At 37.4% G+C, this 22,434-nt stretch overlaps 1 protein-coding gene across 1 annotated transcript in view; it reads right to left on the bottom strand.

Moving 5' to 3' along the window:
* The window catches only part of VPS41 (VPS41 subunit of HOPS complex), a 185,202-nt gene that overhangs the window by 137,198 nt on the left and 25,570 nt on the right, over window positions 1-22,434 (bottom strand). Inside the window, exons 3-4 of the mRNA XM_044770644.2 lie at window positions 11,424-11,531; window positions 5,269-5,346 (exon numbers count right to left, since the gene is read on the bottom strand). Coding sequence (XP_044626579.1) covers window positions 5,269-5,346; window positions 11,424-11,531 — 186 coding nt within the window. The remainder of the gene's footprint in view (window positions 1-5,268; window positions 5,347-11,423; window positions 11,532-22,434) is intronic.

Raw genomic sequence — 22,434 nt, 5'->3', positions numbered from 1 at the left:
AGCCAGGAGGGGAGGGTAGAAGAGGAAGTGGACAGGCAATACAGAACCAAAGCAAATCAAGCCCATTTCCCCGCCGTTTCCTTACTTGGTATCTTTTATATCTAGAATGATCTCTAAAGCCTCCTCAGCTTCTAAACTTTGATGACTTTATGAATTCCCCACAGCAACTAGGAAAGGTGATATGTTAAAACCTGATGAGTATTGCTACATAAAAGGGTTACTTTCCATAAGTAGGAGTTAAGGTTGAGACTCAATATAACAATTCCTAATTCTCAACCCAACGGGGAGCTGAGGGTGAAATAACACACAAGAGTGCAGAGAGGTGACTCCCAGAGACCCACTGAGAGGTTAACTTTCATGGGTCTGTTTCAGAAAACCAGTTTCATGGGTATGTTTCAAGATATTATCAAACAATATATGCTTACTGGGTACCAAACAGCCCCAGAGAAAAGAGAGGGAGGAACAAGGGGAGAAGCATAGTAGGAGCCATGGCGCCCGCCCTCCAAACCTTAAATATGCATGTGAAGCTGGAACTGACACCAGGAGGGACTAGCGCTGCAAGTGAATAGTAACAATGCAGTTTAGAGAAGGAGAGGACATCTCAGGACAGGAATCCAGGGGACGCACATCACAGAAACAGCAGAACTTAATGGAAGAAGAGCCACCATTCTAGAAAGATATAATTAAAGACTGGAAGCAAGCATATCCGAGGCAATACTCAGGAGATGGTGAGTGGACCACAGTGAAGAGGGAAGAAACTGACACCAAGACTGGAAAGGTAGGTTTCAGCATATGACCAGGGTCTTTGACGCTTAGCTAAAGAGTCAGGACTTTACCTGGGAAGTCATGAGGAGCTATCTAGCATTCTCGGAGACCCAGAGATGAGACTGCTGGGTGGGAGAAGGAGCAGAAATGGACACCTATTAGGAGGGTGTTAAATTTTGGAGCGTGAGCTACTTAAATATTGACAGAAATCTGGGTTTTCACCAAAGATTAGCAGTAAAGAACAGAATGTGTTAGTTGAATCCCAAATCAAAAACAGGAAGAGAAATATCAACAGACTCTCTATGTGGAGTCAGGGGGAATCCTGAACTGACCTTTTAGGAGATTAATTTCAAAAAACGTGGTATGTATCTTAACATAAAATGCCCAATAAGCCCCTGTTCTGTTTTGTTTTTTTTATCTCTTTCCTTTTGTAACCATCCATTTTACAGGTATTTATCTGATGTCTCCTGCCAGGGCACCATGACAGCAAAATCTTCACATTTTCCATTTCTAGCAAAGAAACAAAAACACATAAAGGTAAACGGCAGAAACTTACGTTTGGTCAATGGAGTTCTTTACTCTCCTTCTAGCACACGTAAAATAATAAAGATTTAAAACATACAGAATAATGCTCCAAATACTGTGCTCATTGACTCCTAATTAGTCAGACTTAAACTAACATGCTTAAGGAAAGTGGAGGCTATTAAAGAGAAAGTAACTACTATGATTAATGGCATTACATAGGCATAAAGGCCATGTGGGAATTTAAAAGGAATTTGAGATCCTCTAAGGGATTAAAGTCACATGTCACAGACTGGTGCAAGCAATTAAGACAACCATTATTCAGGAGAATACGGCCTGATCTATATTAAAGAAGGCAGTTTTCTTAGCAACTTGAGCCCTTTTACATGAGAAGCAAGGCCTATTTTAATTTTATTCTTTGAGTTAAGTAAAATTGAATTTTATCAATTAAGTCTGAGTTAACATAAAGTTACATCAAGAAACAATCTTAAAAAACAGATTTGTGGCTAAAGCATTTTAATTAACACATATTCTGAATATTTCAAATGTACCCAAATCTGAATATCAACAGGCAAAATAAAGTATCATCCTAGTTGATTTTCCCTCTTGCCCATCAAAAGAACAGTCATAGATGGTTGGGTAACACAGACTCCTCTCTATCAACCTTTTTATGTAACTGTAGAAGAATATACAGCCGTAGGAATAATCTTAGTAGCATGATTCATTTGTATAAAGATCCCTGAGGATACCAACCTAGGAAATTCGCTGGTGTTTGGAAGTGAGTAGAGGAAAGGGTTACTTCAACAGACAAAGGATAATTTGAGCTTTGCTCAAGGTCAAAGAGACATACACGTGTCTAAGTATTTCTGTACGGGTGTGTTATGAAGTATAACTCGTATCGAATAACGTGCACAAATCTCAACTCTACAGTTCAGTGATTTTTACATATGTATATACCTGGGAAACCATCAAGATGGAGACTATAATCAGCACTCCAGAAGAATCTCCTGCGCTCTCTCGCAGGTCAAATCATTATTTGACCTCTATCATCATAGTTCAGCTTTGCCTTTTCTTGACCACCATATAAAAGGAATCAGACAACATGTACACATTTGCGCCTGGCTTCCTTGGCTAAACATTAAGTCTGTGAAATTCGTCTATGGTGTTACATGTATTAATAGTTTATTCTTTTTAACTGCTAAGAATATACCAGAATTTATTTATCCATTCTACTATCGATGAACATTTGGGTTGTCTCTAGTTTGAAGCTATTAAAATTACGCTACTATTAACACCGGTCTATATATTTTTTTGCGGACATACGCACTCCATTCATTTTTCTTGAGTATACATCTAGGAGTGGAACTGCTGGGCGATTAGGCAGGCATATGCTTAGCTTTTGTAGATTCTGCCAAACGGTTTTTCTCCTGAAATATTAATGGGATAACAAGTAACTTTCTTCAACATGCAGAATGATTTATTTAGTTATTTCTTCTTTTATATCATATATATTTAAAATAACGTTAGACAGTCTCTGGTGCAATGATTCCACGCCATCACAAATAGCAGAATCACCTGGGAAACCTTATTAAAGGAGAGATTCCTCAATGCCCCCAACCTCTGCCAAACAAAACTCTATTGATTAGTGAGGTTTGAACCACTGCTTCATGACTTCTACTACCGGACTCAAAACTATAAATGTAATGAAAGAGTTGTAGAGATATTTCTTGGAAAAATAAAAAACATACGCAAATATAAGGTATTATTATTTATCTAATTTTATTTTGTTTAAATTATCTTCGCCTAGAAGCAGAAACTAAAGGGCATTTATTCATTAATTTTTTAAAAAATACTTGTTTTACGCTCACGCATTTCTAATGAAAAAAGTTCTTGATTAAATATAGTAATCATTACATTCAAATAAAATTAGTAAATTCGAGTCATAACAGTGTTTTTAGAATTAAAAGAATTGTTTTTTAGGAACAATGATACAGAGCCACACAAAGCAACTACATCATCAGAAATAGGAAAATAAAATAATAAAGGAAAAAACTCATCAGAGACAAGAAGCTGAAGATTGAGGCTCCTTTCAAAAGATAATGACAATCTGAAACTTGTCACCTGAAAGTCATATACCTAATATGGTAACAATCATGAAAAAGCCAGGGCCTCATGAAAAACTTGTCCACAGCAGACTATCAAACTCTTGAGTAAGGCAAACAAATAAAGAAAAATAGCACCACGGCACCTTCCTCTCCTGCCAAAAAAAAAAGAGTGCAAAGCTATAGAGAACTTAATTTTCAAAGACGTCACGTAAGCAGGACCAAAAAAAAGAAGTGAAAAAAAGTGTGGGCAAATTTAGGAATGATACCATAGATGACCTGAAAAAGGTTGTAAGATACACTTGACATAAAATTAACATCAGAAGATGTCACTGAAGGCTTACACTGAGCAGACACAGAGACTGACTGAACAAATGAATGAGTGAGCAGACACACGAATGTACTCCTGCAGTATCTGTCTTGGTTTCTCTTTTGGCAACGGAACCAGTGGTAGACGCCCCATGAACCTTAGCAATCAAGCACGACAATTTCTATACAATATTAAAAAGCAGAGTGTCACAGAATCATTGAACTGGAGCAGGAAATTTAAGAGACCACGTAGGCAAGTTCTTTTTTCAAGGTGAGGAGACAGGAGTAACACCACATAAAAGGGGTCTGCCCAGCAGCAGCGACACATTTTATGGATGGCAACTGAAAGACCAAACGCTTACGTCATTAAGATGGGTGTCCAGTGTCCAGGAGGTAGATGAAAGATGGCCAAAAGTATATTCCTCTTGCCTGGAAGTGATGCTAAAGCAAAACAAGAACTCACAACTTTCCTGATCTATCAGTATGATTAGAGCACGTAATTCCCTTTCTGGAATATTCCAAAGGTTCTACCACCATTTGGCGGTTCCATTTCTTTTAAGTAAAACAGCATCCCTTTTCCTTTCATATGCAATGTATCAGCTCTAGAAACTGTGGTTTCCTTTATAAACTACACCAATACCTTATGATGGCTCTCACAACAGTGCTGACGCCTTCTTCAAAAAAGTACTATCTGCCCCCCTGAAACGATCCCCTTTTTCATCCCAAATGTTCACATTCATACAACCATGGGTGCTCTTGATGCTTTCAAGGTACATCTTAAACACTAAAACCAAGCTTCAAATTCAACGTTTCCTCAATGATTCTAAATCACAATTAAAAAAACAAAAAACTTGGTTCTTCAAATTCAATCAATATAATCCCCTAAGAGTCCAAGCATAAAAATACTCACATAAAATACTAGTTTTATATATTTAGAAGAGAGAAACTGAAGCAGCAAGGTGATCAACCAATTTTCAATGACATTCGGCATCTAGAGAAGATGATGGGGCACGTACTTACAACTGACACTAGTCACCAAATGAGAGGGTCCATGCTGCAAAGAGTCCACAAACGCCCAAGTACGTAAATTAGCACGAACCCTGGGCCGCCAAAGCAGAACATGTGCGCTTAATCGCTGTGCCACTGGGCCGGCCCCAATATTTTTTTTTTTAATAACAATTCACTTAGACATTCTGCACTGTTACAATTTAAAAAGAACACACATAGGAATATTTTAAATGCTCCATTTAAAGCCAAATGGATGACAATAATTAACTAAAGAATCGCAATTAAATGGATTCATAAAAAGAGATTTTTAAAGGGAGTTTGTATATAAAAGATACCCAGCCAAAATATATAACATATACATACAGAGCTCTTTCTTTTTAAGTCCACCTCTAAAATTTTTAGCATACACTATTAAGTTCAGAGTTATACTCTTAGCACCCTATCATTTAATTGATAAAGATCCTTCTTTCTGCTATTAAAACAGACAGCTAAAATTAAGATCCTAAGGCACACATTTTTGCATGAAATTCAGCTCATACATTATTTTATACTGTATACTTACTACATCAAACTTCTGAGTGATGTTCCCCTGGACATCGAGTAAATAAACCTTGCCATAATGTGTGCCAAGTGCCAAAAACTGTAAGAAGAACAGAAGGGTCAGTTTATTAGCATACCATTAATACACAATTAGTAATAAAACCATTTTCAAAGTCAAGACTCCTTAATGTGTACGTGATCTGCAATGCCCTGGAAGATATGCGTTCCTCGGAGGAGGTTTGTCTCCAGCTTCAGGGAAATAACAGAACGGGGCCTATTTTATTGTGATAGTGCAAGCTAGCTGTCAGAATGACTCATGAGGACCCTCATCTACTGACAACTAATGGTGTGTATGCGCTCTGTACACAATGCCTGATGGACTGAGGCAGCAAATTAAAATGCAGCTGTGAAAGCATGACCAACCTACAGTTGAACTCAAAATCAGAAAGGAATGATTAAGAAACTCACCTTAATTTATGGCAAATGTGTAAATCTGCACTATCATTTAAGTTCAACATAGACATACACACACAAACAACAAAGTATTATTTTTTAGAAAGGAAATCCATGCCATATAGAGAGATAAAAATACTCAGATGTACTTATACTATTGGTTAGCATTAGAATGCCTCTGGAAAAGTTAATGTATAATATGGAGTATAAATGTTTATATTCTAATGCAAAAAAAAATCCTTTTTTGTCACAAAAAAACTACTGTGCTACATACTCATTTTATGATGTGAAACTAGTTCATAACTGCCACTGTTCCTTTAATTCTCTGAACTAACCCTAAACAAACCAGAAGAAACTTTAGGACTACCTGAAATACGACATGAGATTTTTCTCCCTTTTTATTTCTTTACGCATTACTCAAATAGTTCCAAATTCTCTATATTTCACTGCATGTTAGCATGCTTCATTGCAACCTATAATGAAATGCTCAAATTTACAGGCACTACTAAGCGTTTCAGTCAAGCAGCACAATCTTTAAAAAATAACCCTACAGAAAGTCAAGATTTAAAAGGATTTCTCAAAATGGAATGGCTTAAAATGAAATTTCAGTCCAGGCACTTAAAATATGAAGCTACATTAAAGAGGAGTCACAAAAAGGGAAAGAAGGGGGTTCATTAGAAATTCATCCCCTGCAATGCCTTTCACTCCCTGCAAGGTTGCCTTTTTTCAGGAAGAAAAAAGTCCCCGGGGTAAAAAAATCAATACTGGTTAATAAAACATCAGGTGTGCAGACATAACTAGGTATGACGATTCCGCTGCACAGGCCTGCCTGAATGCACCAGGTGCCACGCCGATTACTCATCCAGGGCAGACAGCAAGCCGGGTGAAAACAGGATGCCTGGGCCTGGAAAGGGAAGGGGAAAGAGGGAATTCTGGAGGGAAATTAGCCTGAATATTTAAACCAAACAGGGATGTTTCCTCCGAAGCAAAAGAACATTCTAATCAGAAATAGAGGACTGAGATGGTTGCAATTTTTTCCCTACAGTTACACTCTGACAATATTTGAATACAAAAATACTACATAACACTAGCTAAAAACAAACAACACTCCACTTCATTCTGAGACCATCTATGGGAAAAGAATGGGTCTTAAAAGCTCCCTGCACCCCAAGTACTCGACAGTATTGATTCGCCTCATAAATATTGTATTTAATTTGTTAGAAAACCAAGGGGGCTTGGATCCTTAAAATGCTTTAATACTGGGTCAGCCTCTGACCCCTCTGGGAAGGCCGTTCTTGAAACTCCAATTATACTTTATTTTTTCGAAGTTTTAAAGATTCTGTGCAGGGTACTTTACCGAAATATTAATGCCTTCCCTTTTTCTTTTTCCAAAGTTACTCATTTCATTCAATACTTAAGATGGAAAGGAAACACAAGATAGTTATTTTGGTTTTATAGTTTCAACTTAAAACTATAATTACTTAAGAATGTTTTTGGAAAAAAAATGCAGTGGTTTTTATGACAAGCTTTTGTTTAGAAAAATATTTCATCACTTGGATTAGATAAACTATTGCTGCTCCTTTTAGAAATAAATAACTTCATGTGCCCTTTGAAGAAACCAAGTTTGATAAGCCAATCATACAGGTCTTAAAAAATTTATTTAACTACCAAAATCACTGATGATTCATACTTCCATTTGCTAATGCTTTCAACTACTTAAAAGACAACAAAAAATGCAAAATTGGCCACAAACCACAAATGTAAATACAAATTCTTTAAATGTGACTCTCCTTCCAGCCTTTAAGTCTTGCAGCTCTTTTATAACTATTAATTTTTTTTTTCCACCTAAGAGCACTTAGTATCCAGGATGGGCAAATAATAACTGCAATTTAATCAGCCACTTTTGTGTTTAATTACAGAAACTTGACTCATTTTATAAACTATCAGATCAGGCATCAAATTCTTTTTCTGAACCCTCCACTAGCATAACTGATTCTACTCTGAATGACTGGACTTTTTGTCAGTAAACAAGTAGGAGAAGTGATAAGCAGTCCTTTGGACACCAAAAAGGAAACAAGAAATATCATATTTCAAATATGGTCAGCTGTATAATATCGTCTATGTTTCACATAGCGTTTTATAGTATTCAAAGCATGAGAGCAAGGAATGCCTTCAATACACATGAGGAAATAAGTCCTGAGAGTAGAGGTGATTTCCCTGGAAAGTCAATCAGTGGCAGTGCTGGGGCCAGAATTAAGAGCTAAAATACTCTCAACTGGATCAGAAACCTGATGAATAGAAAGATGGGTCTCAGATTCAGAGAGCATGTTCTAGAAGTTAGCACTGATTACAAAGCCCACTCTCAAGCTCCTTGGCCAAGTGGTTTGAGTACAGTGTTAATAAAGTTTGATGTCTTGGCAGGCAAACTTTGTTCCCCATTTCATCCATTCAGTGGTCCATTCAACACACAAAAAGTATTTAAAATATGCTCAGATAATAAGCAAGCGTGACTTAAGTGGGGACGGTATAATGAGGGAGAAAGATATAAAAAATTAACTGATTAAAATTAAATTTAAAGACTATGCTTAAAATGCAAGTATCTCTAAGACTCTATGGAACATGAGGGGTGTCAGCTGCACTGAAATGTGAAGGAGAGTTAGACAGCAGACATGGAGGCAGCTTGTGGTAAAGACCATTTCAGACAGAGTGGATGTGATGTACTCCAAGGCATGGGGTCACATAAGGAGCTGGACAAAGTCAAGAAATTCTAAGTAGTTTTACATAGCGGAAACATCCAGTTTGTGCCCAGGGGAGGAGACAGGCAATGGGAGTGGAAAGGTTGGTTAAGAGGAGGCACTTGAATATTTATGGAGAAATGAAGGTAGGAAAGCAGAGGAAAGGGGGGAGGACTGTCCAAATCATGAAAACATCAGGAAGCCAATAAAGAATTCTAGGAAGGAGGATTACACGATCAGATTTGAATTTCTGCAAGATTACTTTAGTAAATGAAGTGTTATGAATGGACTAGAGTGAAAGCAAATCTGAAGGAAGATAGATTGGTTTGCAATGTGTGCATTAGTCCCAGGGAGAAATGACGAATGTCTGAACTAAAGGACCCTGGGCTTAGGATGGGAGTAGATTCAAGCAAGTGAGAAGGGGGTGGAATCCAGGTAGAAGAGATGTTGTAAATAGGGACAGCCAAGCATTGCCACCAGAGCACCACACTGATGGCAGAAAGTGGTAAGACATAAGGCCAATCCTACAAGGGGGCAAGATCTTAGAGGATCTTACATACCATATTGAGGAGCTTAGACTTTACTTAGTAGATAAGGAAAATTATACATGGGTTTTAAAATTTGTATTTTCGAAAGATCACTCTGGCAACCAGATGGGAAGCGGGTTTGAAGTGGAAAAATTAGAGGCACATGAGTACAGGCAGGCGAAGATGAGAGCCTAAGCTGGGGCAGGTGTGGTAAGAAAATCACCAGGATTTTGGGGAAGACTGGGTGAAAGTGGACAAGGAGTCAGCTTTGGCTTAGGTGACAAAGGAGATGGTGATGCCACTAAATGGGATAGAGAAGAAAAAACAGATGCAAGGTTACAGGGAAAAGATAAGTTCACTATGGATGTGCTGCGTTTCAGGTAAACATAGAACAACAGCTGGAACTGTTTAGGAGGCACCTGGATAAATAAGCACGCTACTCTGGGGAGCATCGGAGTGTAGGTGTCACAGAAAACATGACATTTCAAATCAAGAAAAGTAAAAATCCAGAAGAAATGTAAACAATGAACCAAGTTCTGGGAAAACCAACATGTAAGGGAAAGGGAGAGGTAAAAAGCAAGTGAAAGAACCAGAAGGGAGTAACAGAAATGATCAAGAAAATAATGAGAATGGTGCCATGATAAAGAAGTTTCAAGAAGAAAGGTGAGATGCACAGTTTTAAAAGCAGCAAAATGTCCATCAACTGGTGAATGGACAGACCAAATGTGGTATGTCCATACAACAGAACACTATTCGGCCATAAAAAGGAATGAAGTACTGATACATGCTATATCACACATGAACTCAAAAAATTATGCTAAGAAGCCAAACACAAGAGACCAAACAACATATGATTCCATTTATATGAATTATCCAAAATAGGCAAATCCATAGAGACGGAAAGTAGATTAGTGGTTACCTAGGGCTAGAATAGGTCTGACTCAGGACATAGTATATCTCTCTAAGAGAGACGGGAAGTAATGAGGGGAGGTAAAAAACAACAGTGGACAAAAAAAGGTCCTTGAACAGAAGGAAGAAAACCTCCTGTGAGTCAGGATGGGTGTAGATTCAGATGAGGTGGGAAAGGGGTCAGGAACTGAGGTTGATCATGCCTGAGAGATTCAATTATCTTAATTAAATGGAAATGACATCATCTTCTGAGAGTGAAGGCAGATAGAGGACTAAAGGAGCTGATGAAGGGCAAATAAATAGGAGCACTTTTAGTGACACATTTACCGGGACATGTGAATCTGTACCAGCAAGTGCCTGGCTGGCTTGGTCATCAGAGCACTGACTCAGAGTTCAGAGTGAGGCTGAGGGGCACAAGAAAGCACACGGATGTAAGAGAATTGAAGATGCTGGCAAAGTTAAGTTTGGACGGTTAACCACTTGATAGAGACAGAAAAGAACAGAGAAAGAATGAACCAGAGATCAGGGCGCCACAAAGTTACAAAACAGGCTTAGTGGGAAAATTAACACAATATCTTGAAGGATAAAAGGAGTCAACAGAGAGTATACTGAAAGATCCTCAAGTTACAGGTACTGAAACCATCCAGGGTGTGGCCTTAAAGGTGGAGATGAAAGGGCAGACGGGAGAGTCCCTGGAATTAAAGTAGGTTGAAGAACTGCAAGGCCAGTTCTCAGGGGGCGAAGGGAAGTGACAAGGTAGTTGGGAGATGGCAGCAATGGGAAGGGCTAGAGGTGGGGCAGCTGTTGGCGTCTCAAAGGAGGGGTTTCTGGTAAAACAGAGAGAGCAAACGTTCTATTAACATGCTGAGTGAGCACAGGAATCTGTTTACAATGGAATGAAATCCGAAGCAAAACGGAATGGGGTAGGAGCAAGGAGAGGATGAGGCTCACAGGGAAGAGGAGAGCAATGGGTGAAACTGCCTGGCCTCCAGTACTCCGACCACGACACGGAAGGTTTTGGTCCAAGAACGGGCTCAGGGTGCTGTACGATACTCAGCGTCGACTCAGAAAACTGGTGGGGGCTTTGTTACGACGAAGACCCAGATGTGGATTAATTCATTCGTGTAATACATAATTAATAATTTGGGGCTTGTCGATTGATTCCTAATGCTTCCAACGTCATCTCTTCTATTCTTATGAAGGCACTGAGCCCCACACTTTTTCTAATCTTAACACTTTCCTACTCTATTCCTTATGATTTGAGGAATTAAGCAATAGAGTTTTCAAGAACCACTTGCTATAAATCTTTCACATCCATCAATATCTAAATTCTACTTGATACACTCTTGCAACGTGTTGTGTGAGTGCACACGATTACACATATAATATTTTTGGTTGTTTGGTTTTCTTGTTGGTGAGGAAGAAGAGAGGAGGAGAGGCAGGGAGATACAATTACTGTAAAAATCCACCACCAAAAGCATCTGGACTCCAAGTATAAACAAACTTAGAAGAGACATGACTTACAGAAGAATCCTCTACAAGGGCTACCTTACCTTGTCATGGACTGTCATGCAGCTAGCTGCATCCTTCTGAAGGATTTCTGTCACCCCGTTGGAAAGCCTTTCATACTTCAGTTTGGGTTCCTCTTCACTCTCTTCTTCCTGCACAAAAAGCAGAGAAAATGACAGATATCACGGATTTATCCGAAATAGACTCAAAATACACTTCTTAAGGGCGAACCAGAGACCGTTCCCTCAATGACTGTCAATAACTACAACTGTAACTAAAGGTTAAGAGCTTCACGTTTCATTTTTCCAACTAGATGTATCAAAACTGCTACAACTTTACTGGTGGAATAAATTCAAAAGTTGAAATCAAGAATATACATACTTACTGTCGATAGTAATCAACTTTGGCTTATTAAATACTAAACTGCCTGGCCCACTATGCAGACATTTGCCAATAAAAGGCATGGGGGAAAAATACCTGTCAGCATGATCTCATGGGCAAGAAACACAGCAATGACATAAGAATACAACAAATCTCTAAAAGACGTGAATTTTGTATTGCAAGATTATAAATATTTTGTCAGATTTGAAAAAAATCTAATTTTCATTAGAAAAATATAACTGCAAAAACATTAAGTCAAAGTGAAAGAAAATTTGAAACTTTCTATAATGGAAAATATATACTTACCCTTCAGATAAAAAATTTTAATATTTATTTTAAATAACTGATAATCCATGCACAATCATTACTTTAGTTCATGCTAGAAAATATATTATTTACTCTCATCTAAATAAACCTACCTATGCATTAAAAATTTCTTAATCATTTTATAAGTATTGCTATTCACTATTAACTTTATATGTTCAACCTCACTGTTGATATAGCATCATAAGATATCCCTAATCCTTACATTTATGGAATAAAGTTAGGTTGACTTTAGATCAACCTAAATTGATCTAAAACTAAATTGATCTAAATCAAATCTAGATTGACTATAATGGCCATGACTTAATAAATCAAGGATAGTTACAAATATCATTACAATCACTCAAAAAAAGATTTTATTTTACTGCATCGATACGTAATGAGAAACAAAAAAAATGTGCACATGCTGACAACTATGATATGCTAAAGCTGGCCAAAACAGAAGTTCACAAAAATAATCCACTCATTGAGATTTCCTTCAAAAATAATTGTATAGGGGGCCGGCCCAATGACGGAGTGGTTAAGTTCACGTGCTCTGCTTTGGTGGCCCAGGGTTTTGCCGGTTCGGATCCTGGGTGCCGACATGGTACCGCTTATTAGGCCATGCTGAGGCGGCGTCCCATAACCCACAACTAAAATACACAACTAGGTACTGGGGGGATTTGGGGAGAAAAAGCAGAAAGAAAAAAAAAGGAAAAAGAAGATTGGCAACAGTAGTTAGCTCAGGTGCCAATCTTAAAAAAAAAAAAGCTTAAAAAAAAATAGTCTTCACCTCACAGCTAACCTTCAAGTAGTCTGAGGTGCAGCAATGCTCTCACCACCATAACTAGAAAGGCTTGAGGGAATATACAGCCGCATCCGTCTAAGGCGTCAATTAAAAGGCTGCTGCGGCAACCTGAACTAGAAGGACCAGATTTCAAGGTGGTGGAGAAACCACGGAGGTGAGTTGGCCTTCCACAGCCATTCTTCCTGGAGGTATTTACCACTTCTGGGTGCAGGACAGGAGGCTGAGAACCCAGCCTCTGCCTGGGAGGATGGCCACTGCTAGGGACAGAGAAAGCAGTGAGCTTTTTGATAGTTGTGGGGACAGAGTGACAAAACTGGAGACCTGAGGGGCTAAGATTCCAGTGAGAGAGAGAGGCAGAGAAGTGAGCTTGTTACACAACCACTGTTCCCCGAAGACGACTGGCCATTTCCAAAGCTACATAGAGTGTGAGGCAAAAAAGCTAAACAGAAAGCCTCAAAAATGCAAACCAGCTGCCTTGAGGTGCCGAGAGGACAAGAACTAGAGTCTGGTGCCATTGGGAAATGAGGTCCTGGTGAATACTGCGGGGCCTCAATCAGAACACTCCTGGTCTCCAGGGGACACGAAAAGTAGCTTAGCAAAACTTCAGTCTAGCTTTGACTCAGTTCAATCCCCGACTGGAGTAAGGTACATAACCCCCAAACCATCTGTCCAGTAAGGCAAGGGTGACTCCTTGGAGAAAGAAAATCACTGGGGCCTCCACAATTTTTCACTTACAATACCGAGAATTCAATAAAAAATGACCAGGTTTGCCAAAGACAGGACCAAATGACTAAAAATCAAGGACAAAAACAAGACCATAAAAACAGACACAAGGGTGAACTAGATACTGGAGTTAGCAGAAAAGCACTTTAATACAACTATGACCAGTATGTTCAAAAAAGAGAAAAAGATGGAGAAAATAGATGAAAAGATAGAGTTTTTGAGAATGGCAATCTGTAAAAAAGAATCAAATAAAAATTTTACAACTGAAAAATGTAACTCAAATTAAGAACTCAATAGATGGTTTAACAGAAGATTATCAAAGCAGAAGACAGGATTAGTGAAATGAAAAACAGGTAAAAACATATCCAAAGAGAAGTCCAGAGAAGAAAAATGGATGGGAAATAAAGGAAGGAATGTATGAGATGTATCGAGCACAGTGAATAGGGTTAAGATGCTTTTAATTACAGTCCCAGAAAGATAAGGCAAATGGGATGGAAGAGAGGCAGGAGCAACACTTAAGAAGATACCAACTGAGAATTATCCAAAACTGATAAGACATCAATCCACAAATTCAAGAAGCTCTCCAACCCTGAGCAGGATAAATAAGAAGAAAATCACACCCAGGTGCATCATAGTAAGAAGAAAATTATGTAAAAGAAAAATGACTTGCAGAGTACTATGAGCTGGGTCTACTGAAAACATTAAAACTGACCGGACACACCAAGCACAGACCGCAAACTCATATGCTTACAAAGTCTTTACCTTTGGGGCACAGATTTGCATTTTCACATGCAAGGGGGCTAATGTGTGGATAAATGGAGAGGATGATATATCAAACATCATTCTATAGGCTTAACATCAGATATCGCATTTCATCCTGACTTAAAAAAAACAAAACTATGGTGAGTTAAGTATAATTATCCCATTTTACAGATTTTCAGTAAAAACTGAAAATCAGAAATTTTAAGTAATTTCATCAAGACACATACACAAAGCCAAAAATCAAATTCAGTTATGAATGCTCTAAAGTCAATGCCTTCCTTGTACAACACACTACCCAAACTCCTATGAAAATATCACAAATCACAACAGAAGCCTCCACAATTTTTATGCCTACAAAGAAATTTAAACTATGTGATCAACAGGAAATGTTTTAACATGTGTTTATTTAGCAGGTGCATTAGTTATCTATTGATACATAACATATTATGCCAAAATTTACTGACTTAAAACAAAAATACATATTATTTTACAGAGTTCCTGTGGGTAAGCAATACAGGAGCAGCTTAACCAGGTGGTTCAGACTCAGAGCTCTCATGGGGCTGCAGGCAGGATGTCAGCTGGGGCTGCAATCATCTGAAGGCTTGACTGGGGTTAAAGAATACCGATTCCAAGATGGTTCATTCAAGTGGTTGGCAAGCTGGTGTTCGCTGTTGGCAGGAGGCTTCAGTTCCTGGCCTCATGGACCTCTCCACAGGGCTGCCTGAATGTCCTCAGGACATAATAGGTGGCTTCCCCCAGAGTGAGTGATCCAAGAAAGAGCAAAGTGGAAGCCACAATGTTATATACAAGCTAGCGTCCGAGGTTGCACACCAACACTTCTGTAATATTCTATTGATCATACAGGTCAGCCATGATTGAGTGTGGGAGGGGGGGACACAAGGGCAGGAATACTAGGAGGTGAGGACCACTGGGGGCCATAGTCAGGCTAGCTACAAGAACAGTTAGAAAATTTTAAAAGCAATAAACCTAGTTTTAAAAAAATCAGTATTCATGTCTACTGATGAGCTGTCTTAAATTTTCTTCTCCAAGTATGCACAAGCTATTAGTTATTAAAAGAGTAGTAAAGTCAAAGATGATGCACCTGCTATTAACTTTCCAAGAATAATTTTAAGAACAAATAGTAATAGAAGGAAGCATAATAAACATGGCTATCTCAAGACATACACTTCTTTAAAAAGGTAACTATGATAGTCAACCCAACCCAAGGAGCTGTTACATGTCAAAAAGTGACCTGTTGCTAAAATAAATGTGAAAGAGCTAATTAACCAAGTCTAAAAAACCTGGAAAAAGAAAAATTACAAAAAGCAACAAACAGTTCTGCTTATGTACCTCCAAGCAAGAGATAGAAATCATTACCAACAAGTTAACATTAAATGTGGCAAAGATGATATGTGCATTCTGAAGTAAACGTGTTAAATACAAATTGAGCCCTGAATGTTAGTCTTTATAATAAGATGCCACATCTTGTTCCAGGCGAGACATCAAATGCGCATCCAACGTGAAAAGTTAATTCCACCCTCTTGACTATTTTGCATAAAAGCACTCATCCTCGGACCATTAGATAAAGTTACTGTAAATAAGGTTTACCTGTCTTATTTATAAGTGAAAACTAAATAATTTCTCTCACATAAATATACAAAAATAAATACTTTCACAATACAGTTCACTGAAGCATTCACGCTAGGCTTCAAAAACCATAAATAAAACGAAAACTCCAATATTAGGCACTTGATGTAACATTTCACGCTTTTCTGACAGGTATCTTATGTTAAGTTAAAAGCAAGCTAAAGGTGAATTTTTAAGGTATTTTTCTGCTTGCTGTAAACAAAGAAAATGGAAAGTAATTCAAATATACAATTCATGGAGGTTACTGTATTGCTGCAGACTTATATCACATTTTAAATAAAAAATATTTTTAAAAATCAAGCAGATTTAATATAGAGCTTCACTACAAAAAACATCTAAACAGAAAAAAAGGGTTTCATGCAGTCTGAACTTCCATGGAAAACAATCCAGTGCTAATAAAAAGCAAATCAATAATTTTTGTTAAATTTTAATAATCCTGCAAACCTACAAATAAAACCATCAACAGTCTAACTTGAGATGACAGTTAACTGCGTTTCTATGACAACCTAGTGGAATAGTACAAGTCCTGACTTGCAGCTAAGCGAAGATATGAACAGAGTGACATTTACCCATACAAGAAAAATTTGCAGCTTTCCTTTAAAAAGAATCAATTCCTCCACTAATATGGATTTTCACTAAATGTATAGCACTTTTAATTAAAGACAAGTCCTTTAAATCATCATACAGGATTCCAGAACATGATCTAAAAGTAAATTTCATATCAAAGTCATTCTTAGTGAATTTTGAACTTAAAAGCAAAAAAAAAAATACTTTGGGGGATAACAAATTAAGGCAATTAAAGATTTCTGCCTAAAAAACTATTTAGTAATTTGTTACCAACACCATAGGATAAAATTTCAAGGAGGAAGTCCTGTCACCTTGGACTTGCGTACCAAAAAGAATATTACACTTCTCACCTGATAATTTAAAATTCATGTACAAGAAACATTCTTTTGGTGTTTATAACCAATTTTTTAATTTTAACTTCATCCATACCTTTCACACATCAGTACACTTTACACACCACTGTTACAGTCCAAATGAAGACCTGAACTTTACTTTTGAAAAGTGTGTGTGACATGAATTCTGGAGGTTAACAGATCATTACATTTTCTATTGTTAATATTTATATAGAACTTAAAATTTTGTTTTTGGATAGCATTTCTTTATTAAACTCCAGTTTTGTCCTGTTTGTTTTGTTCACAGAACAAAATGATACTAGACATATTGAAGGGGAGAGGTGAGATTCTTATAAAGCCCAAGTTAAGCTAGTGCGAAACACCACCATTGAGCACTGCTGGACAAGTCAGCCTCGCTCTTTGGAGATGGCCTTTATCCCACGCAGCTTCACCCATCAGAAGGACCTCAGCTGAACCTCCAGGAATTCTCAAGAGATGGTTTACTTGGTTTCATGTCATCAACTATACCTGACTAGAGGCAAATCCTTTTAATAAATATCCAATGTTTTGAAGCTAGAACTATAGGGAACACTAACATCCTCAAAAAGAATTCTCATTGCTTAAAAAGAAAATGCAGTTTGAACTTCCACAGTAAAAAACTAAGTGTTAATAAAAAGCAAATCAATATTCAACCATGGGTATGATGAAGGTATAAAATAAAGGCTTTCCTCCTCTAGAACATTCTTTCTAGAATTCCAATTATCTTAAGGAGAAATGAAATATTCAAAATTAGTAATCAACTTTATAAGTTTAAGATATAAAAAAGCTCTAAAAATCTAATATCAGAACATCTGAATTTTAGAAAATGTGCATTTAAAAAACTTTCTCTTTACAAGTAATTCACCTCATATGGAGCCCATGATATACTAAAATATTTCTCTTTGATCACTGTTGGAGAAGATAGAGGGAGAACAGAAAAATAAAAAAAAACAGTTGCTTCCAAAAATAAGGCTTTTTTTAAAAAAAGCAAAATTGAAATTATACTGCAAGTCAATCAAAACATATAATTTGAGTCTCAAAAACATAATTAACAAACTTTTAAGGAACAGATCTATTCACTACAACACAGTACTATCAACAAAGGCAACATAATCAAGAACTATATATTATTGTACAAATAATATACAAACATACATTTACTTGAAACTATAATGTTATCAATTAACGTACATGGACAATATAGGACATCTCCAAATATATCAATCTTGAATTTTTCCAGAAAGTGTAAAAGAGATCTATGATGAGAAAAATCTGCACACACAAAAAAGACCCTAAATGTAAGATTCAAAATTAATCAAGGACTAATGACTTTAATTAGCTTTGTATTGCCCACCACCCCCCCAAATGAATGTCACTTCCTTAAAAGGGCAAGTGCGATTATTAATTATTGTAGCCTACAGTTCTATTACAGAAAGATGATTTTATTTACACAAAAAGATGATTATCTGATAGGAAAGATGGTTTCATATACCCTTCTAAAATGTCAAAACATATCAACAAAACTACATAAACAAGCCAAGAGAATAACTTCTGGCTTCCATTAATAACACAAGGTATTATAGCTGCCTCAATGACCAAACTTTTTAAGAAAGTGACATGGAGATAATGGAATTCATCTACAGTAAAACAACTGTAGTCAAAGCTCCCAGGATGCCTTTCCATCAGACTGGTGACAGGTAACCAATTATGTTCTTACAGGAATGCAAATAATGCTGTTAAATTTTTGACTTTCAAGCAATATAGCTATTACTGAAAACATATGTTAACCAAAACAGGTAGCTGAAATTAGGAAGTGATAAATGTAATCTAGATGACATCGGTCTACTTTTTCATATAGATAGAAAATTCAGATGAGTCTACTCATGTCCATGTATTATTTTTAAAGGCACAGAATACATATGGTTAAATAAGTGGTTCCCAACCGGAGTTCATTTTGTCCCCCCGGGACATTTATTTGGCAATGTCTGGAGACATTTTTGTTGTCACAACTGAGTAGGGGGAGAAGGTGCTACTAGCCTCTGGTGGGGAGAGGCCAGGGATGATGCTAAACATCCTACAATGCACAGGACAATCTCCCAGAAGAAAAAATTATCCAGCCAAAGATGCCAACAGTGCCAAGGCTGAGAAACCCTGGCTTAAGTAAATTTCACAAGATTAAACATTACACACACATTAAAATCTGCTTTCAAAGACTATTTCATAACAAAGGGAAATGTTCTCAAAACATCTTAATAGGTGAAAAAGTAGGTCATAAAATCTGCTTTGCATGATCCAAATTTTATTGAAGAAATATTTATACACATGTGTGAGAAAAATGAAGAGAATAACACTAAAATAGTAACCTTTCTGAGCTTCAGTTTCTTCATCTGAAGAATGGGAGTGACAGTGGGTCACAGGGCTGCTGTGGCCAACACAGAAGATGGCAAATAAAAATCACTACTGTGAGCTACTGCCAATATTTTCTCAATTTTCTACAATAAACATGTATTATATTTACTGTAGAAATAAACACTATTTTTTAAGCCATTGTTCAACATCCTCTTCAAAACCTTATATCGCCTTAACTAAGATTCTATCTCTCAAAGCTGCTTTCCTTACCATACACTTTGACTAGAAAAGTGAGAAAAAGTTGGAACCTCTAATAATTGCAGAGCTCTACTTAAGATTCACAAGATATGCAGTCTTCATAAACCCTGGTCTCTCCTTTGCCCTGTAGCATCTGAATTTCATGTTCAATTCAAGGAGGAAAAAACAAGGTGAAGGTCCCCATGCCCCAAGCCACATACCATAAACAGGATCAACTCCCATCATTTAGTTTATATTGGGAAAGCGATAAGAATATATAGAGGAGGGGAAAAAAAATGAGAAAAGCAAATAAGCTTTTCATTTCCTTCCAGCCATACGGAATAACCTAAGCAATCTTCAAGATAAGCCATTCAGGTGGACAATTTCCGCCACTAAAGCCCACATAACCCTCTTTTCCTTTCTTCCCAGTATCCCCTGGTGATCACAAGATCCTCAGAAGCAGGGTTTATGCTTTTCCATTGTTCTGAACTTCACCTGACAAAACTGTGGGTACCTCACAAAGACCAGTGAAAACACAAGTATGCAGTAACAGCAGACCAAGTTGAGTAAGAAGCTTTACTAAGACATTTGGATTTCCACACAGGAAAATCCAAATCAGAGAATATCAGCCAAGAGGACCCTCAGAGATCATCTAAACTATGCATTATTTGACAGACACGGGGGAGGTATGTGGGTAGAGGCACCAAACAGAGGGAGGGGGGTTGCTATTCAGAAAAAGTGTAAGCTAAAATTATAGAAAAATGCACAGAAATCAAGCTCTATCCTCTTCTAACAGTAGGAGCAAACAGAAGTCCTGCAAACTCAATTTTCATGAAAAATTTACATTTATTTATAACTTATATGTCTATCATTATATGAAAAAGGAAAATACTACAGTTCCTGAAATTATTTTATGTTTTAGAGGAGATTAAATACCTCTCCAGCATCTTCCAATTGCACATTCTATATCCAAGATGCAAAGAAGCTCTCACTAGCCACGCCCACCGAAGCCTCTGACAGGTTCTCAAAACTTCTCATGAAGAAACAGAGGAAGATAAAAACTCATGATAGCAATAAAAACTAAGACGAACTGTTACCAAAATCAAGGAGACGCTGATACATATGCTGAATATGAATCTGAACTCATGACACACCTTGACTTGTTTCATGAAAACGTAAACCACCTGAATAAAAGGTAGAAAGCTAGCTGCTTTCTAGCTCTGTACCCATGACTCAGAGCCTGCCCCACTCGACCAGCAGACACCCAGCCCACCCCCGAGGGACTGCTCTCCAGAAGGAGGCGACAGTCTGCAGCCTCTGCCCACCGTTTCTCCACAACTGCACTTTCGGCCCTGGCCACCAACTGTCTACGTCTTTCTTCCACCGGCCGACTCTACAAGCCCCTAACACCTTGACAGCGCATTATCAATGGTCTAGGAGCCCTGGCCTGACCCAGAGAACAGAGAGCAGGAAGGTGGGCCCTGCAGGGAACCAGAGAACACTAATAAAGGCAAAAGCAAGAATGCACTAAACAACCAGAAAACCGAATAGTTAATAAGTCCAAGGGTTACTACTTTTTGTTTTAATTAAGATTATGATAGTTAACAACCTTGTGAAATTACAGTTGTACATCGTTATTAGTCATGTTGTAGGTACACCACTTCACTCCTAGTGCCCTCCCCCCACCCCACTTCCCCCTGGTAACCACCGATCAGTTCTCTTTGTCTATATGTTAACTACCACCTATGAGTGGAGTCATACAGAGTTCGTCTTTCTCTGTCTGGTTTATTTCACTCAACATATACCCTCAAGGTCTATCCATGTCGTTGTGAATGGGACGACTTTGTCCTTTTTTATAGCTGAGTAGTATTCCATTGTGTATATATATATATATATATATATATATATATATATACACACCATATCTTCTTTATCCAAGGGTTACTACTTTTAAAAGATCTTATTTAAACAGAATAATATAACCAGAGAATGAATTCAGAAAATAAGTGTCACCAAAGTGCTACTGATCTCCTGCAGAAAGGTATCTGCCTAGACTGTTTTAGCAGCAAGTTCTATTAAAAACTCTCAAAGAATAGAAAATTCTTGAGTTATTTAAACTGCCTCATAAGAGGGAAATATTAAAAACTTCCCAATTCATTTTGAAAAGGTGGCACCAAAATTCCCAGAGTACCTCAAAGGAAAAAAATATATACTTCACTCACTCACTCATGTAAGAATTTAAATGTAAAAATTCTGAATAGAACAGCATAAATTAAACCAGCATGTACTAATAGAAAACTTTTAAGATGAAATATTGCAAAAATGCAAAGATTGGATATTCATCATTTGATAGGTCAAAGAAGAAAAACTATAGGCCCACATTGACAGATCCTGAAACAACATTTATAAAGTTCAACACTCTAATTTTTTTTAAATGCTGATTTTTAAAATATTTTTTTTAAGAAAAGCTTTCAGTAAATAAAAAGAGGTTTCTTTCCTGAAGAGCTGAGAATGATCATTTGAAATCAAAAGCCAACATGACACAATGAAGAGAAGTATTCCCATAACGAACAGGAAATTATCACCTTTTTTTTTCCAAAACTGATTTAGAAGTTTTAGCCAAGGTAAAAGACAAGAAAATGGAAAACAATCATTGCTGGCATCACCTTACTGGAAGATGATATGATTGTATGGAAAGAACAAAATACTTACACAGCTTATGATGATTAATTTTGTGTCAACTTGACTGGGCCATGGAGTGCCCAGATATTTGGTCAACCATTGTTCTGGGTGTTCCTGTGAGGGTGTTTTTGGATGAGATTAACATTTAAATTGGTAAATTGAGTAAAGCAGACTGCCCTCCCCAACGTGGGTGGGCCTCATCCAATCAGTTGAAGGCCTGAATAG

Source organism: Equus asinus, chromosome 1 (genome assembly GCF_041296235.1).
Source record: "Equus asinus isolate D_3611 breed Donkey chromosome 1, EquAss-T2T_v2, whole genome shotgun sequence".
Taxonomy (NCBI): Eukaryota; Metazoa; Chordata; class Mammalia; order Perissodactyla; family Equidae; genus Equus; species Equus asinus.
This window is presented reverse-complemented; position numbering and strand designations above follow the sequence as displayed.